This window comes from Monomorium pharaonis, chromosome 4, assembly GCF_013373865.1.
Source record: "Monomorium pharaonis isolate MP-MQ-018 chromosome 4, ASM1337386v2, whole genome shotgun sequence".
Lineage (NCBI taxonomy): Eukaryota > Metazoa > Arthropoda > Insecta > Hymenoptera > Formicidae > Monomorium > Monomorium pharaonis.
Genome location: NC_050470.1, coordinates 19,962,145 through 19,983,501, shown reverse-complemented (window position 1 = coordinate 19,983,501; position 21,357 = coordinate 19,962,145). Strand labels below are relative to the sequence as shown.

General features: G+C 35.3%; 1 protein-coding gene across 1 annotated transcript in view; it reads left to right on the top strand.

The window, feature by feature from the left end:
- The window catches only part of LOC105832667, a gene marked incomplete at its 5' end in the record, with an annotated part of 371,331 nt that overhangs the window by 327,665 nt on the left and 22,309 nt on the right, over nt 1-21,357 (top strand). Inside the window, 1 exon segment of the mRNA XM_012673815.3 lies at nt 37-256. Coding sequence (XP_012529269.1) covers nt 37-256 — 220 coding nt within the window.

Genomic DNA, 21,357 nt, shown 5'->3' with positions numbered 1-21,357 from the left:
TTTGTATTTATTGATAAATTTTTTTTCTATTTACAGGTGTCGTGGATCAAGCGAAAGAACGTACTGTTACATGAACTATTGACCGTAGGTCTGACGACATACGCCAACGATGAACGATTTCAGGCAATTCATTTCCACCACAGTGAAGATTGGACGCTTCAAATAAAATACGTTCAACCGAGGGATGCTGGACTGTACGAGTGCCAAGTATCCACTCATCCGCCCACAAGTATATTTCTACTTCTTGAGGTCGTCGGTAAGCATATTAAACTTTATCACAAAGTTATATACTTATATATTTCTATTTTTTTAAATGTTTATAAATAGTTTCTAATCATTTACCTATTTCTCAATAAAATATACGTTTTACTTGTTTTTAATGTTTAGTATTTATACAGAGTAAAGTAGAGAGAACAATTTAAAACACTTAAGATATTTTTTTTACACAAAATACAATAAAATATTCAACTTTATTGTAATTAGAAAGTTTGTAATCTGAATTAATACATGAATTATTTATACATGAATAGGAAAAAAATTGTTAATGTGATCAAAACTGTGATTTATTTATTTCGGAAAAATGTTTAAAAATATTTGAACACAGTCATTTCTAGGTCTATCCACTTGCAACAAGACATTTTTTTTTAAATTTACAAATCTGGACAAAAAATACTTGCGCGAAAATGCAGGGTATTTTAGAAATAATGGCCGTAACTTAAGTGAAAAATTTGTCTTTTTTTGAAACAACCTGTATATTGAAAATCAGAATCCATGGCAGTCATCCCTGAGAAATTTGAAAATTTTGAGACCAGTTGCAAGAGGATCAGACCACAAATGACGGAGTAGTTCCCGGACATACAGACCTACAGACATCCGGTATTTATATATAAGATATAATCATATTTATTTTGTATTTTTTTAAGTTTGTTCTGCGTATATTAAGTATGTTACATGAAATGTTATTTTTCTTTGTTTGAAAGTTCAAATAAAATCGTAAGCATTTAAATATTATATATAGTATCTTATTGTATAATTTCTTGGTTTAAGATTCTTTACAGTTAAACAGTTAAATGTATTTTACGTAATGCTAATTTGCATTGCGCTGCAAGCGCACTTGCTCTGGTACCGGGGCAGATCCGCAGTCACGCTGTATTGATATCTTAATCAATAGAAACAAAACTACACGATTTATAATACAGTCGACAGGACTGTAAAGAATGTTCGTTTCTATCATCGGTATATAATTATTTGCAAAAATTAACCGTTTAAAACTATTTTATTACTAAAATCCTAAAGCAAACCTGACGCAGAAAATATCGCAATGCTTTTGTTCATTTGCTGATAAAAACATATTTACAAATGTACGACACAGTTTGCACTTTTCCATCGTCTACCTACAACGTCTATCTTTAACGGCTTCGACGGTTAACACACGTTGTACAATTTTTAAACATTCCACGCGTAGCTTGTCTATCCTGCTGCGAACCGAGAATAATTTTTAAACATTTCCGTGCGAGACGTTACGACAGACACTTTTATTTAAAATTTATTAAGCGCAGCGTACGAGGGAAGAGATCGATATAACGCAAAATACTTTCTCATTGTTGTGTCGCGGGAATTTCGCGAAATACGATCTCGATGCGACGCGATGCCCGCACTCGATGCACGCGTGCACCAGCCAGCTAACCAGCCAGCCAACCAGCCAGCCAACCAGCCAGCCAACCAGTCAGCCAACCAAGCAGCCAGCCGCATATTTGCATTTAGATTCGGCTTTTTCCGTGCATCTCTTATGCACGAGGCTATCTAATTTCCTCGGGATTTCCCTGGCCTTTTTTCGACGTCGTATGTGTCGGTGCTACGTGGTTTCACCACCTTTTTTCTGAGGATGTGCTTTCTATATTTATGCTTTCACAACACGCGCTGTTGAATGTTACCATTTTACTCGGTCTTTTCTGCTAGTATTCTACGTGCTTGCACACGACTTGAGACATTCTTTCAAGCAATAACCCATACAATACTACAATTTTCAATTACACTGCAGAAACGTTACAACATTACAAGTTGCAATGTGATATTAAGCATTATTAGATAAATGTAAAGACATTGCAGAAACATACAATTGTAGCACTTCATAAGAAATTATAGCAAAACTCCAAAAATATTCAAATATATGTTTTGTAGTCGCTCTTTAAATATTTTCTATCTATATATAATGTATATATTATATATACTTATATATATGTATATACTTACAAAACATACAGAGTGAGGTATTTAGACTTGAGGCATTCAAATATCTCGAAAACTATAGCCAAAAATGTCTTAGATAAAAAATGCATGATTTAAAAGAATGATTAGACAAAAATATTGGACTTGACCTTGAATGGCCAAGGTCAGGGCAAAATCACATTAAATTTTTTCAATAAAATTTCATATCTTTATTGCATATTGTTACAACATTTCTTGAGATCTTTTTAAAACACTATAACTAAATAAAATCTCTCTCTCTCTCTCTCTCTCTCTCTCACTCTCTTTCTCTCTCTTTTTTAGTTAAAAGCTTTTTGAATTATTTTAAATTTTGTTTTAATATTTATTAATATAAAACATAAAAAACTTTGTATAATATTTACTTTTTAAACTTATACATTTATTCATGCGCACGCAAGTGTAAATCAATTAATGTAAAAAAACTTATTTTTAAAAATTGTATTTTGTAGATACATTAATGGATTTTGCAAAATTGTAACGTATATAAATGAATACTGTTAATTAATTACTTTTATTATTCTATATAAAAAAATAGGAAGGAAAAGTGATAAAAAAGTGAATATCTTATGAGATAATTTCCAAGATTACGCAACTAATGCATTATAGTATAATGCATTGCATTATTACAGATATGTTGTAAGATTGTTGCATTATGAGATTACTATAATGTAATCTCTATTCAGGATAGATATTTTAATGTTGCTATAATATTACAAGAATATTGCAACAACATTTCACAATGTATATGCAATATTTCATTCCCAGAAAACTAATTTACATCCGTACATCCTTGGGACTTCAAGTTAGTTATACCGCGATTGTAACGAGATCGTCTCGTGGAATGCCCACAGAATCGTAAATGTCAGTTTTTTTACCGCAGTAGGACGATCTTGTTGACGTCCTAAAGTCGTCTCTACGATAGCTCAAGATCTCCATAAGACATCGAGAGGACTTCAAATTTACATCCATAGAACGTCCTTAGGACATCATGTTTCTCAGAAAAATTTAAAAAATGAAAAATTCTATTATTTCTACGGTAATTTTGTAAGAGGGAGAAGACTATATATGTTTCACCCAAGTTACAGTCAAACCTGTTGGAGCATGTTTAATTTCTGCATCCGAAAAAAATAATCACCCATCCAAGTGTGAACCATTGCCGATCTTGGTTGTGACTTTGAAGATCGTACATTACATACTTGTTATATTATTATATCGTTATATCGTTATATCATTACATATTTGTTACAGATGTTGTCAGAAAGATAAAACATGTATAATTAACTTATATTTTTATAAATAAATATAAAGTTTTACAGTTTTTTACTGATTTTACATACGCAAGATAGCATGTGGAATAACTTATGAAAGGATCTGTGTTTGCTTTGTTTGTGTAAAATAAAATAAAAAAGTCAAAATTAGATGTCACTTTTTATAATTTTCGAGTATTGTTAATATATTGTTTCGTGTGTATGCAAGTGTAGTATTGTTGTAATTTTCACTTTCTTTATGTTCTTGATGCTCCTATAAATGTCTTCTAGATAGTACGCTTTGGTCGTCTATATGCTGTTGCGTCTATATGCGACGGGATATCGTTAAACCGTGCATCTTGATTAAGTCTTACTGATAGCTCCTATGGGCAACCATAAGATGTTTTATCTTGCTAGGACGAAAATGGAATAATATCGAAATGATCCCGGGATCAATTTCGCTGTGTGGCTTATTATATTGAAATATTTATACGTTTTTTCAATCTTTCTGTGTTGTATGAGAACTTTTAAATAAGCTAAATGATCTATAACTATTGACAGTGTTGTTATTTGAATATATAAAGTATATAATTGAACATTTAATTTTACTTAAATTTTTAAGAAGTTTCTTCCTTGAAAAGTTACAAAAAGTGTTTCTGGGGTTCTAAATTTTTTTAGGAGGATGTAAAATCCAATTAATACCAAATTTTATATTTTTTTTACTATTATCTTTTACATTTTAATAATATTTTAATAATATTCTAATAATTTTTTTTTTCTTCAACGGTCACACAATTTCAAGACTCATTATTATACTCTTTATTTTTTATTTTTAAGTTTTGACCAATTTAAAAATTATCTACACAATTACATATTTATTAACTTTTAATGATGATGCATTATTCGCGTGGCGCCTATTTCCAAATCTTCATAACTGTTGTGCCTCTCGCACAATAAATTATTAATCGATATTCAACACTCGTCTTAAGAATTAGAGTCGTCTTAAGGAAGGATAGGCGAAAGTTAGCTTGAGACACTGGTCCAAAATTGTTTACACTTCAATACTTTATTTTCTGTAGTACAATTATGTTAGCTGTTGCGCTACGTTACAATTATCATTTCGTATCAAGTAGTATTATAATATTCCCGATAGGAAGATTTTGCAAACATTGCACAATAATGGCATTAAAGATTGTGTTAAGATCATTCGCCCTAACGCAAGTTTTTTCAGAATATAATTCTTAAATAATATTTGTTAAAGATTAGACAAATATTGAAACATAAATATTTTGCAATTATTTTAGCATTTAAAATTATCATTATAATCTTCAATATTTTCACAATCTATTGCAGCAATAATAATGTGCAATGTTTATAGCATTTATAAATCTTCAATATTTAATTCAAAATTAATATCAAAAGGTATTACAATGAATTTAACACACAAATATCGCTTATTCACTAGATATTTAATAAAGATTACAAAAGGGGCACTTTGTCTGACAGATTAGTTGCGTTCGAATGTTAAGTATCTCATTGATAGTAATAGCGGTCAGAAACTCTTAAATTATTCCTACATTATAATGCACACATATTGAAATGCAATATTACACATTCCATGTTTCAATATTTGTGCATCATAATTTAGGAATAATTTGAGTTTTTTGTGCACAATTATATTTTTAAATGTTTTAAACATGTTACGAGTGAAATATTTTTCTCAATTATTGTACAATTTATATCTAAATTTAATTTTGCAAATGTGTTGTTAAGATGATTCGCCATACCGCTATTGTTATGCCAACATATCATTTCAAAATTTAATTACGCAAACATTTATTAATGTTTCATAAAAGGTTAATGTTTCTACATTTATTTTCTCAACTATGTTTTCATAATAACGGATTATAAACCTTTTGCAATATTTTGTCATATAATTTTATAAATCTTTTCCTATCGGGAAAGCGGAACAGGTGTCATTGGCGAGTATGTTAATGGCACATATTTTGGTTCTCTCCGCCGCGCTGTCTCACTATCGATGGACCGTTTTAAAAGGCGCTGATCTGCAAAAGTAGCATTATTGCTACATCAAATGCGTGTAGTCAGTGACCGTGCTCATTTGTTACTTCCGCAAACATTGGATTTTCGTAATTTTAAAAGGAAGTTGCTTCCGTTAGGCGTTGCCATCTCTCAGAAGTATTTTTCAAAAATTAGCAATTTTGCAACCCTTGTAAAACCACATCGAATTAATATAAAACAAATGTTTAATAAATATTAAATAAGTATTATTTGTACAATAAACGCTAATAATGTAAAAATAATTAAAAATAAATATTCAAAAAATGTTTAAGAAATATTGTGTACTCATTGGGAATATATAAATTAAAAGAAATAGCTTTGAAAAATTACATTGCTTTGTTATAAAATAACTGTTTTCTCTTTGCTTAAATTAGTAAAAATTTATTTTATAAGATTATATTTAATTCTCTTTAAAATTAAAAAAAAAGCCTATAAAATTCTTTCGGATAACTTTACCAAACATTAGGATATCTGGCAATAGATAATTTATCATGATGTTTTGTGTTTTTTATACTAATACAATTGAAAAGTTAATAAGGAATAGATATTTTAAATTCTACAAACAAGAGTACTTCAAAGAAAGATATAAATATTAAACGCACGTAAGAAAAGACTTTAGTTATATGTAACGCCAAGACGTCTAAGAGGCAAAAACACGGACCGACATCTCGAGAAAATTACGGTGTTGCATACATAAAATATGGACTATCATAGGAATACATATTATAAACAACTTGGCATAAATTAACTCCGTCCATAAGCAGGAATACAGAATAATTAGAGCGCAAGTAATTTATCGTATGAAAATAAATCGAGAGATGCTACTTGATTATTACACATATAAATATTTAACATTGTGTGTGCGTGCGTGCGTGCGTGCGTGCGTTCGTGTGTGTGTGTGTGTGTGTGTGTGTGTGTGTGTGTGTGTGTGTGTGTGTGTGTGTGTGTGTGTGTGTGTGTGTGTGTGTGTGTGTGTGTGTGTGTGTGTGTGTAAAAGGAGGAGAGGAAAGAAGAGAAGAACACGTTATCTTGTTTCTTTTTGATCCATTAAGATCGATTCAGAAATAACTATGCTACATATCTGTATCATAAATGGATAAAAACTTAAACATTAAAATTCAATAGAAATGTTCACATCTAACCGTGATCATGCCAGTACCGGACTGTTCGTGTCCACAGTGATTGGCGACATTTTTACGGATACGGCTTATGCATTGAATATATTCATACGTGTATGTATCTAAACTTTTTAAAATAATATTTGACATGTTTGTTGGCTCATTCAAAAATATTTATAAAATTTTATTTCGTCTATTCATCTATTAGCTGTTTATATAAAGTAAAAAATTCTCCTTTTTTTTACTCATAAGGCTCATGTTGTGCACCCATTTTCATTTCCGCTTTTTACAATTTTGTGTATCTTTATCTAAAAGCAGTGCAATTATTACAAGTTTGTCGTTGAAGTCTATAACATATTCCTTCTAATTTTGACAAAAAATGGATTTCCACAACAAACTTGTAATAATTGCATTACTTTTAAATTATTAACTTGATTGCATTACTGTAGATGAAGGTACACAAAACAATGTATAATATACTACGATTAATACTATTAATATGATTCTATGTAGATATTTATTAGCACGCAATTTGTACATAATAAAGATCGACGTCACATTTTAATTTTTTACAATTAAAACACAAAGAATATTAATAATATTTTTGCTTTCAGAGTGTATTACAAAAATGACAGTTTTTTTAAATAAAATTCATTATGCGTAACATTTTATTCAATCTGTTCTCCAAGAAGATTTACAATTATGTTCTTATCCCAACATATGATCTTGTCACATTTTTGCGTTTGTGAGGCACTAACTTTATTAATTTTATAAACAAACTTGTTCTTACGATTTGATAACAAATTATGTGTATATACGAATATTTAGTGTTTATTTTTATTAACATTTTTACACGATTTAAAAAAATCGATTTTATAATAAGGATAAATTTTTTGTAACTATTTATATTGTTACGTCCAGCCTTATGGGATTGAAACTTTATTATTTGGATTGAAAGGATAATTTGGACGAGAGCAGGGGTAAGGCAAAGAAGAGCGTAACGAGATTTACCAATCTCGTAGGCACGTAACAGAGAAAGGGTAAGTGCCTCGGGTCGAACGCACTTTTTATGACTTGAAAATGTAGGTCAGCGTGCCAGTAGGCCTGTTATAATCCTGCATTTTCCAGTGGTGCGTTTGTAGGTCCAAATTTAAAGTCAACAAATTTAATTGCTATAACTTGGGGTCGGATTCGATGCAATCTTTGTTTGGGGATGAGGGGAGGTCTTTAAAATTAAGTGAGCAGTTGAGTTATCTAGTTATCTACAACTAACAAAAATATTTATTGTAACATTAAGTTTACAAATAGCGACTGAAGCCGTTGAAAAATGTACAATCTTTTGTACGTCTGATATAAATCATGATTAATAACAATATATATATATATAATAACATTGATTCTATGTTACATGAATTTTGATTAATGACAATATATATTTATATATATTAACATTGACGCTAGGTGGTACAAGTATAAAGTTATTGTCAAGCCATTTCAAGGGAAGAGAGGAAAAATGTGAGCATTATGGTATTTAAATATTTTCCTTTTCTTTTTTTAAATAATTTTCTCCAACATGGCAGTAGAAGGGGGAGAAGAAGAAATTAGTTAAAAAATCCACCGGAACTGTAAAAAAATTATGGAAGTAGGATCCCAGATAGCACAGGACGTCCTCAGGATCATCCTGAATATGTCCCGGGATGTCCTGGGATCTTGTCAGGATATAATAGTAGTATTATTGTAAATATTTTATATAAATATTTTATGTATAAATTTGACTTCTAAAGTAAGTTTAGAATGTTAGATTCTGTAATAGTATTAATATAAATTAAAATTTTACTTATGTCTTAAGGACATTCTTGGGATGTCTTGAGGATATATGTATTCTAACTGAAAACGTTATTCTTAAAATATAGTATAAAAAGTTTCATTAGCTACAAAATGTCTGAAAATAAACTTAAATATGATGATTGTATAAATACCAGACATTTTAGATAGCACAGAATGTTCTAAGAATATGATATCTTGAAAGTCCTCAGGACATCCTACGAAAGTCCTCAGGACATCCTAAAACAGTATTCAGGGACTTCCTGGACGTACATTAATTTTTGAAAAAGACAGGTAAATTGATATAGCAAGTGAGAAATCTTTGAATATCGTACGTATTTCTAGAATGTATTGCAAAATCAAATGTGTAAAAATGTTGACTTCAAAATCAGACTGAATGTCTACACTTATTGAAACAATGTGGCATATTAAAAAATTATAAAAGATGACATTAAGGGGATGCTAAACTGCTCGTAAAATTTGATCGAGGTCGATAATGTAGAGACATTTGTTCACATTATTAACAAAATTTTGTACGTATTTTTTTTATATATTTGGAAATTCTTTTCCAGAATTGAAGTTTATGTACTAATATCAGTTTATGAAATGAATTTCATACCAAAAACTAAAAAAATTTTTCAGATTGCTCTTTTTAGACACAAAATTTTCTGGCTAAACAATCTTTTTTATTAGAACACCTACGCTCAATCTGAAAGCGTAGCATTGTTCCTAAATGTTCACTCGTATTGGGCCTAGGCTTGATTTATGCGTACAAGGTCTAAAATTTTTACATCAGGCACATTTTGTTACAAGTCGACTCTAGAAGCAGACAGTTTTAAAATTTTTTGTCGTTTTTTCTACAAAATTGTTACGACCCATCTTTGTTATCGTCTATACTTTAATCCTCGAGAAGGATTTTTAATTTTGTAAATGCAATTAAAAGATTAATGAGCCAGAAAATTATCGGTAAAACAGGACAACTTTAGCATCCCCTTAAATAATATTTTATTTTATATGAACGGAGCAAAAACAGTTTTTTTAATAAGTTATTCTATATGCTATTTCGCGCGCGTATGGAAAAATGATTTTAAAAAACTGTAAAATTTAATATTTATTTATAAAAATATAAGTTAACTATATATGTTTCATCCCAGCAAACACCAAGTTACATGTAACGTGCCTGTTAGTTATAATTTCCCACTCAACAATGTAATTGTAATATAACACGTGTGTTATATTACAATTACATTGTTGAGTGAGAAATTATAACTAACAGGCACGTTACATGTAACTTTGTGTTTGCTGGGATCCTTCTGACAACATCTGTTGTAATGATCTATAACAAATGCATAAACAAGAAGTACTCATGGATCATCACGAAAGGTTATGATGCGTATGGTCTTCGAAGTCAAGCAACGTCGGCGATGGTTGACACTTGGATGGGTGACCGTTTTCTCGGGTACAGAGATTAAACATGCTTTAACAGGTACGACTGTCGCTTGGCTGAAACATGTATAGTCTTAATTCTTCCTCTTACAAAATTATCGTAAAAATAATTTGAACTTTTAATTTTTTGTTAAAGTTTTTTTCTATTCTCAAAAACTCTTAAAAATACTTAGAAATATTTAAAAATTTTCTAAATTAATTGGAATTTCTTATGTTTTAAATTTTTCTGAGAAATGTTTCAATTCTTATAAAAAATTAATACATTTATCAAAAATCTTAAAAAAAATCTAAAAAATCTGACAAAAAGTGGTCATTGTTTGCTATTCCTGAGGATGTCCTAAGGAAATCCTATGGTATTCTCGGGACGTCCGGTGGACTGTCCTCAGGATGTCCTGAGGACTAAAAAGTGGCGCTCGTTTGCTATTCCTCAGGATGTCCTGAGGACGTCCCGGGATAAAATCAGGACGTCCTCAGGATATCCAGAAGTCCGTCCTGGACATCCTGAAAACGCCCTAAGGACGTCCGTGTGCTATCTGGGATATAAAAACGGGAATGAGATCTGTGGGAGCGAGAGAGGATACTATAAAAAATAAGGAGTCCTGATCAATTGCTTCCGGGACAAGGGCAAACTCACGGTGGAACAGAAGTAGAGGAAGTTTTCATGAGAAATTGTCTTATTAAGTCGATAAGGAAATTTTGTGTACCATCATAATGGTAATACCGTGGGCGGGGAAGAGGAGAAAGAGGAAATTCAGCTAAAATTTTAATATTTGAGTCCACAGGTGAGGGTGGGGATGGTATTTCTTCTAGTTCTGGGGGACTGATGGGGCAATACGTGAGGGGAGGGACTCGAGGTAAGTTCTCGCGGATCGGAGAATGAGAAAGAGGAGGGACTCGAGATGAATCCTCGCGGATCGGAGAATGAGAGGGAGGAGGGACTCGAGATGAGTCCTTGCGAATCGGAGAACGAGAGGGAGGGAAGACTCGAGATGAGTCCTCGCAGATCAAAGAACGAGTTGTCTCTAAAAATTCCCGGTATGCTTGATCGAGAATGGCCCGTGCCGCTCTAACTTATTTCCGACGTTCCCGTCTTATCGACTGTCGAGATTGGTTAAGTCGAGGGTGGTTGTCCACTGAAGTGACAACAGTACATTAAATGGGGACGCGAACAAAACAAACAAATTTGAGTGAATGACTTACTACTGGCTGAGGGTGATCTGAACACTTGGTCTCAGGATTTTTGGCGGCCGGTTCTCAGCTGATCGAGTCGAGTTAGTCCGTCAGGGCTCGGGGCTGGTGGAATCCGAGAATGGTAAGGCTCGGAATTATTTCAGGTGCACTCACTTCATTTAGTCTTGATCTTAATGTTCGGCACTTAATTGACTGGACACAGAACAAGCTCGCGACTGAGTCGCAAAATGAGGCAAAGACTCGGATAAGAAAATCCTTTGGATCGCGGTTTTTAGAGAGGATTTTCCGGAGGGTAGGATTGGGATGTAGGCGGTCAAACGAATTTCTCGTTTTTGGATTGGTAGGCCCTTTTTAAAGCTACCAAATTTGGAGCTTGCTTATTGGAAAATTCGTCTTGGTTACTATCTGTTTAGGTATCCAGTCATTGACTCATTTCTTTCAGTCTCCGTTCGAATTACCTTTGGTTCTAGTAGGAAGCAGTTGAAATTTTCAAGAGTTTTTATCTACAAAGGGGAAGGAAATTTATGTTTTCCAGCCGCGCATTTCTTTAAGGTTGATAAACGCATCTGGTTTCAGAAAATTTTTATAGCTTTCGGGCGTTTTGGTTTTTCGATAAACATTGCGTCCGTATAAAAATTTTTTATTACCTTCGAAATCAAACGTGCCCTCATCCCTTTCGGTTAATCTAATTTCCATTTGGCGCTTATCTGCGGTCGTAAAAAAATTCTATAAGTGCTCTTAGTCTGTCGAGAATCGGTAAATATTTAAATTTTACTTCGCCAGGGCCGACTCTCGCCGAATTTTAATGACTTTAATGTCTTGGGTTTTTTTATTACAAGAACCAGACCCCTTGTGGCGCGAAGATCACAAATAACGGAGAAGTTCGCTGGAATACAAACTTTAGTCAAAAAAACGTATATTTTTGCCCATCATTTTTGAAACAACCTGTTTTTGAAAAATTCGAGCCCATGGTAGCAATTTTCGGAAAATTTTCTAAATTTTGACACCAGTGGCATTAAGATCGGACCACAAATGACGAAGCTGTCCGAGAAGTTACGGACATACAGACATCGCGACTTATATATATTGATTGACTAGCTTTTTCGCCCGCGCTTCGCGCGGGCTCAAAAGCTCTTACTTCATGCACACACATATATAAGCACCGCGTCTGTTTGTCCCCGGTACTTATATAACACTGAAATGTAAGCCTAATCATTTCTATGTCCATCCATTTGCTTTTGATATTTAAATTTTACATTTTTTGATCAAAAATGCACGCCTGTGTAAGTAGTTCGCAAAAATACAAATAACAAACATGCGTACTTATCGTATAATACAAAATCATTAGTGGTGCTATTTACATCAGTACATCATGCCGTACTCAAGCATGATCTTGTCCTATACATGTTTTTACCAAACTTTTTATAATGAAGATCATGTTATATAACTCCCTCTATAATGAAAATTCGATTCAATGGATCCATATACGAGTTGTTTCGTTTAAGGACCTATATTTCTTAAAGTTACGCCAATCATTTATGAAACACACTGTATTTGGAAAATCCAAGCCATGGCAACCATCCTCGATTATTTCGGAATAAAATAAGACCATTTGCATATCGTATAATACACAGTCATTTGTGGTGCCGTTTCCAACGGGTGCCGTACTCAAGCGTGATCTTATCCAATACATGTTTTTACAAAACTTTTCATAATGAAGATCATTATTAAACTTCCTCTATAATAAAAATTTGAATTAATTTATCCATATACCGGTTGTTTCATTTAAAGACCTACATTTCTTAAAGTTACGCCATTCATTTATGAAACACCCTCCTGTATATGGAAAATCCAAACCCATAGCTACCATCCTCAAAAAATTTGGAATTAAATGAGATCATTTGCAAGTGGTTTGGGCCACAAATGACGGTGTAGTTCGCGGTCATACAGATAAACGCATATCCGTTACTAATCTTTATAAAGAAAATTTTGGAAAAACCCCGTTTATGTAAAAAACAAACCCCTAATTTTAATCCAAAATTTTAAACAAAATGAGACCAATTGCATGAAGATCGGACAACAAATAATGAAAATTATCGCGGATATACAAACATACAGACAACTGAACTTATACACATAAATTTTTGTTATACCCTGTATATGTAAATAACACCTTTTTACATTGATTATTTATTTATTCATTTCCATATACAGGTTGTTCCATAAATGTTTGGCGTAACTTTAAAAAATGTAAGTCCTTAAATAAAACACCTTGTCTAGGGAAAATCCAATCCCATGGCAACCTTACTCGTTAAATTTGGAATAAAATGAGACCATTTGCAAGAGATTCGGGCTACAAATAACGATGTTATTCACGGTTATACAGACAAACGTTTATCCGTTATTAATCAATATATAGGTAATTTTTGAAAAATCCTGTATTTCGAAAAACCAAACCCATAACAGCAATCCTCGCAAAATTTGGAATAAAATAAGATTTTTTGCATTAGAATCGGACCACAAATGACGGAGTAGTTCACGGGCAATCATTCATACGCATATTTTTGCCTATCATTTTTTAAACACCCTGTTTTTGAAAAATTCGAGACCATAGAAGCCTTACCCAGAAAAATGACGAAGTAATTCGCGGGTATACAGATTTCAATTATTTATAACGTATATTTTGGCCTCTCATTTTTGAAACACCCTGTTTTTGAAAAATTTGAGTCCATAGTAGTCATCCCCGAAAAAAATGATAAAAGTTTGAAACCATTTGCATTAAGATCGGACCACAAATGACAGAATAATTCGCGGCATACAGATTTCAGTCATTTATACGTATATTTTGGCCTATCATTTTTGAAACACTCTATTTTTGAAAAATTCGAATCTATAGTAGCCATCCCCGGAAAAAATGCTACATTTTGAGACCAGTTGCAAGAGAATCGGACCACAAATAACGGAGGAGTTCATGGGAATACAAACTTGAGTCATTCATACGTATATATTTTTGCTTATCATTTTTAAAACACCCTGTTGTGATCCTTTGGTGGATAGAGGGCCATAGGTATTTGGGATCGTCCATCGATATTCCTCGGGTCAGATTTCTTGAGAGATTGTAGCCAATTGCCGTATAACAATGTGTATATATTTTCTCTCTTGATTACACTGAGTTACACTGACTTAATTCGTTAATACCCGTGACAAATATAAAAGAATGAGCGACATACGTTTGTCGCTGTATAATGTGTAGCAAAGCCCGCTCGTTGTCTGTACCTCGGTGTTTATATACGCCGATTTTTGGGGTATAACCGGGGAGGGTACTTCCCGGTCACTGGCCTTTGGTCAATGTTCTTGCTTAGCTAGCAATTGCTAGCTATGCAAATTCCACCTCAAAATCAGGAGATTTTGGGTGTTGTTTATTAAGCAACCGGGTGCATTGCCCGGTGCGACGCCCGGTATGTAGGCCGGGCGATGTCCGCGCGCGAGTTGTTATTTGACATCTTATATCGCTTGCGACATTTCTTGTGTGAGTGCATCACACTCACAACAACCCTGTATTTGAAACATTTGAACCCATAATAGCCATCCCCGGTACAAATGCTAAATTTTGAGACAAATTGCAAGAGGATCGGCCCTCAAATGACGGTGTAGTTCGCGGGCAAACAAACTTCAGTCATTTATACATATATTACAGCCTATAATTTTTGAAACACTCTGTTTTTAAAAATATATAAATATTGTGACGTTGCAGTTTCGCTGCGGCGTCGTAGCGTTCCTCCACCGTCACAAGGCCCGAGCTCGCGCTAGCGAGAACGACCGGGAGGTACAGGGAGCGTATCGCGAGCCTCGGCGGGCCACATTAACGATATTATCTGCGAAAACTAATTCTATTTCTTTTGTATTTTGCGTATCGGGCGCTTCACTCGGCGAAAACACCGAGGAACACCGCACAGGACAAGAAATTCGGCCTTAATAGAGCAGCGGAAAATAGAAGACAGGGCCAAGGCATGGGTCGACTACCGCGGGAGCATGGGACCCCCAGCGAGACAAACGGCACGGCAGAAAATTAGACGAGATGTTTTATCGGAAAAGTCAATGAGGCCAGCAGCAGCGGAGGACCCTTTAACTAGCTTCCCGTATCGGCCACGGGGAGATAAAACTAACCGGAAGGCCGCGGGCAAGAGAGGAGGATCAAGAGCGCTGCGATCAAAGGACGCCTCGTGAAATTGGGTCGCGTACGCCGTTGAGCACGCGCTGTCGCGAGGCGCGGAACGCGTACCCCTTATTGGCTGGCGCCACGCGCAGCCTTGTAGCGCACCCCCTGCGTGGGGCACACATCGACTCGCGATCGAGCACCTCGCGTTATCGATCGCTCTTCCGCACCAGCTGTTGTCGAGAACGTGTCAGCAACCCGGCCGTCCTCGAAATCCTGGCGTAACAAGGGAAGGACAAGCGTTCCGTACCGAGTGAGGGCCTTGACGAGGATTCGGAGGGACAAAGAAGCCGATGAGGTTGCCCGTGACGCGTGTGTAATTCTGTAAGGCCATTCGCGAGTCGGCGGATCGCGCTAGCGTTCTGGGAGCGAGCTCTTTAGTGTTGTACAGTGCGCAAGAGCGTACTTCTTAGTGTTAAAACGAGCGATGGACTCCCACGCGCAACGGGCCGGCAAGGACTTGTGGCGGCTAAAATTCGCGTATCGTGGAATTGCGTTGGTGAAGCGCGCTCGCCGAGGATCGTGGCCCCGGGTCATTGCGTAGTAATTCGCGGGAGAAGGCCGGTAGCGCGACCGCCATACCGTCACACGCGTGAAGTGCGTGCTATCAAAATCGCATTGCGTGCGCCGAGAATTCGCGCCGCAAAATTCGCAATTTTGTGTGAGGCTCCGGCTCCTCCCGAGTTTCGTGTCAGTTGCATTTCCGTCGATTCCGTTTCGTGAATGTCGCTGATTGTAATTTTGTTTGCGTGGCGATCGTAGCATTTGCGTTTTTGCGTTGTTTGTCGTCTCACGGCTTGTCGTTGTCTTCACGCTTCGCATCTTGGTCTAACTAGCTGTTTATTTCACGCCTTTCCTATGGTAGTTATTTCGATCACGCTATCTAGCGAATCCGGTTATTTTCGCGTTAATTTCAGTTTTCCAGCCTTTCAATTATTCTCTTGCAAGTTCTGTCTTTCGCGCCCTACGCGAGACTTCTGTTATATTTCAATTTCTTTCATTATCTCTTATTTTGTTAACTTTCCTTGTCTGAATAAACGTGCTGTTAATTTGTTTTACAAAGAGCGTATGTGATTTCTGAAATCGTCTTGTGTGTGTCATTTCGTGTAATCGAACGTTCGCCTACCGCCCCGCCCGTCTACTGAAATTGGAATGGCCGGCTAAATACTCCGTGCGGGCGTGAAGCGGGATTTTGGGGTTACTTTCGTGTTTGGGTTTGACGCGACAAAAGAGCGCATCTGGCGCCCAACATTCGTGATAAATCCCGCAGATCGCTCAACGACAACTTAGGAGGCATTCGAGGGAACATCTATCCTCCCTTTCCTTTTCGCACCGTTTTTAATCCGCGTCACTGTTCCGCAGGGCGGAACTGAAGAAAAACGCGTGACAATATATATAAAAAGAGAGGAATACTTCTTGTCGCCATATTACAACGTTTCGACTATTGATTTTGGTCCTCTTCAGGTAAAAGTACACTACTTGGTTACAACATAACAATTTAATAAATTCGTACCACCGAATGTGGAGCGCGTTCTAAAATAAATACGGATTGATGTACAGTGACTCGTAAACTTTAGGAATAAAAATAACGATAAAGTTCATATAAGTTATAAAGCAAAGAATATAAATTACATATTATTTGAAATTTACATGTCCCAATTCCATGAATCATGTGTAGATATAAATTAAAAATGGGTGATATTCAACTATGAAACACAAATTAAAGAAACACTTGTAAACTACATGTAGCAAAATTGCAAAGTGACTTGTAACGAACCGCGTTCCTAAGCGGCTACCAGCGACCGCGAGGCCCGGTCGACTACCCACCGGGCCGAAAAACGGGCGAAGCGTATCCGCCATAAGACCTCCACGCCACCGAAGTGACGCGCATCTCGAAGGCATTCTGCCTTCCTCCTCTCGAGCCAGCATCCCGGCTCGAGGGGAGATATTACCGAGAGGAGGCCAAGGAGTCCCGAAGACTCCCCGAGCAGCTGCCGGGGACCATATATAAGGCCGCCCGGCAGCGATAGATTTCACTTCTCGCATCCCGTCCGAATCCGTTCCGACGAGAAGCAGACCTAGAGCTACGATCCACGGTGGAGTGTTCTCCGTCATCGCCGAGAGTTCTAGGCCGAGCTCAAATCTCTTTTCCTTCCTTCGCTGGCAAAACCACGGGGTAGAGCGTGCTCTGTCTCCGCCAAGCGCTCTCGGCCGCTAGCTAACATCCTGACCAATCATCCTTACGGCCCGGTAACCGGCACGGAGTGTTCTCCGTCTCCCCCCGAGCGTACTCGGGGCCGACGCCGTTCCGTGAAACGCGGGTAACGCGAGATACCCGCTTTCGCACCGCGCGTCCGTCAATCACCGAGCACTCGGGGCCGAAAACACCGCTTCCGCGTCGCACACCCGCCGGCCACGGAACTCCGAGCATCGGGCTCAAGATACACGCCGAAAAACAGCTGATCGGCTGGCTGTCACGTGCACCGTTACTGATCATCGAGATACACCGCTGTACATAACGCGTAACCAGACTTTGTATATACATCACGCCGTTGTAAAGATTCGCGAACGTAAATGTAATGTAAAATAGTAATAAATTGTACCGTTAAACCAACCACCGCAGTTTGCTATCTCTGAGCCTTTTTCGCCCTCGACCTTTTTCTCAACGAGCTAATTCTCCGCGCGAAAGACGGACGTTACAGACTAAAAATCCAAAACAAAGAAGTCTTAAGGGGATGCTGGAGTCGTCTGTTTTACCAATTAAACGTTATTTTTAATTAGGCCTATTCTTTTATTGATTTCATAGAATTAAAAATCCTTCAGAATTAAAGTATAGACAATAACAAATAGTGCCTATCCTATAATTTCATATAAAAAACGAAAAAAGTTAGAAAATTATACTTTTGTGCAGTCGTGTCTTTCATCTGTAACACATAAGTTTTAAAGACTCTGTACGTACAAATAACTAGTACACACTAATCTTATTTATGAAAGAATAATAAAATGCTTGCAGAAATGAGCTAGAAGCTTTGGTATAAGAAAAAAGCCTTAGAGAAAATTTCGTATATACAGGGTGATTCAAAATAACTATATGTCCTTGCATAGACGTATTCTTAGTAATATTCTGAGTCAACTTTTTCTTTCGCAAAAAATTATCCAGAGCTTAGATTTCTAAATATAATAAAAAATAGTTTACGTATCCTGAATCGGATACAAGAGGTAAGCAGGGGTGGCATAACTCACCGCTGCTCGCAGGCACCACGAGCACCGCGAGGCATCTGCTGCGCTCAATAATCGATAATCATCTCAATTATCTTTAACGATGGTATTTAGTATTTTGAATCACCCGAATATTATGTAATAAAGGAAGAAATGAATAGGTGACAAAGAGAGAGAGAGAGAGAGAGAGAGAGATTTTGATTGATTGATTGATTGATCTTTTATTAGCTTTCTCAGCTATTTTCAATACATATATATACAATTTTATGCTACATCATTAAAAACAAACTTTTTTAGCATTTGTTTAAACATTTCTAAACGATTACAATGTTTAACTTCGGGTGGTAATGCGTTATACATTAACACACCCTCATAAAATAAACTTTTTTGCGCGCTTCTTGTTTTTCGAAATTCTATAATAATATCCCCTGTCTGCCTAGTTTTGCGTTCTCCCTCTACTATTCTAAGTCTATTACTAAATTGCTCCGGCATCATATTATTTAAAATTTTAAAAATAAATATGCACGTGTTGTAATACAGCCTTTGCTTTTGGTCATAAATTGCAACGCTTGGTGCATACATTTAACTTTGGTACGTCTGTCACATTGCAATATGACTCTCATAGCTCTATTTTGCGCTTTTTGGAGCCTACTTAACTGTGTATCTCCCATATCTAATAGTAGCGTCGCACAATACTCAAAGTGAGATGCTATTATTGTCTTGTATATCGTACATCTAGTGTAAGCCGAGATAAAGTTCCCTATTCTATTTAAAAAACTTATCTTCTTCCCTATTTTCTTTAGCATGTAATCACAGTGACCGCTAAATCTAAGTCTATCATCAATAATTATACCCAAGTACTTTATTACTTCTACACGCTCAATCTCATTTCCATCCAAACATCTCACAGTAGTATTGCCTCTCAATTCTTTTCTTATCCCTCTAACTAACATATATTTTGTTTTCCCCGAATTCATCTTCAGTTTATTAATATTCATCCATTCCTCCACTACGTTAAATGCAATATTCAATTTCCTCTCTACTTCCGCACTACTCTCACCTGTTACATATATTAAGGTATCGTCCGCAAACATTTTTATATTACACATATCCGAGCAAACGTTAACAATATCATTCATATATATTATAAACAACAATGGGCCCAATACCGAACCCTGTGGCACTCCGTATTCCGTAGTCATTATTTTAGACCATCTATCATTAAATTGAACCTGTTGCCTTCTATCTTTTAAGTACGACCTAAACCATTCTAGAACTGTTCCTGTAATACCATACTGGTATAATTTCTCTAATAATCTTTCTCTATCAATTGTCTCGAAAGCTCGTTTAAGATCTACAAAAATAACTCCTACTATTTGTCTCTCACTAATAATCAATTTCCATTCATCTATAACTGTTTGAATTGCTGTTTCACACGAATAATTTTTTCTGAAGCCCGACTGATGTTCCGTTATGATATTATTACTTTCTAGGTAGACCTCAATTTGCTTTTTAACTATTATCTCTAGTACTTTTTCATATATTGGTAATATATTAATAGGCCTATAATCACTTGCCCTCTTAGGTTTCTCTACTTTTGGTATTGGAATTATCGTGGATGTTTTCCACTCTTTCAAAAAACAACCCTCTCTCAATGACTTATTTATTATATCACAATATTCCTCTCCAATGACACAAGACACCGTTTTTAATATATCGCTAGTTATTCCTTCTTCTGTGCCTTTCTTTTTGGTAATTCCCTAATAATTATTTTTATTTGTTCTGTCGTAATTGACTCAAATTTTTCTAGCTCTCCCTTCTTTTCAATACAATAAATAGTTCTCTTATTTGTGCTTGTTGTATAATTCTTATCTATAGATTTTATTATGTCTTTAATACTTTGTATATAATATAAGTTAAATTTATCAGCTATATCACACTCTATATTATTGTCCAATATTTCAAAATCTATTTTTCCTACAACTTTTGCGCCTATTGGTCCTCCTCTAATAATTTCTTTTAATGATTTCCACATAGTTGTGGGATTGTTACTATTATGATCAATCATATTTTCATAATATTCTTTTTTCTTTATTCTAATTAAATTAACTACTGCATTTCTTTCTATTTTAAATTGTTGCCAGTTTTGTTCCGTGCTATCGTATAATGCTTTTCTATAAGCCTCATCTCTTCTAGTCGCTAACTCTTCTATTTCCTTTGAATACCATTTTTTCCCTTCCCATATTTTCGGTATTCTAAAAATTTTCTTAGGTGCTAAGATGTCTAGCGCATCTACAATACTATTAATTAAATTCTTTGCCCTTACATTAATATCTAAATCATATCCTTTTTCTAAATTACTCTCCACTTGCTTAATAAGCTCATCCGCATTATATCTACTATAATCCCTGCCACTGAATTCTTTATATTTATTTACAGTCTTGTTCGTATTTATCACGACTTTTATCCACGCATGATCCGTTATCTTAGGTTCGTACTTGACTTCTACATTTATATCTTTATTCGCAAAAACTAGATCTATAATTGTTTTACTATTTTCGGTAACTCTCGTTGGTTTATCCACATATTGCTTCATACCTAGACTTTGCATAGTCGTTAGTAGTTTATTTGTATAATAAGAGTCTGTCATACAATCTATATTAAAGTCTCCTAATATTATACACTCTTCTTTTATCGTTAATTCTTCTACTATCTCCTCTAAGAATCCTATAAACTCTCCATGTGACGC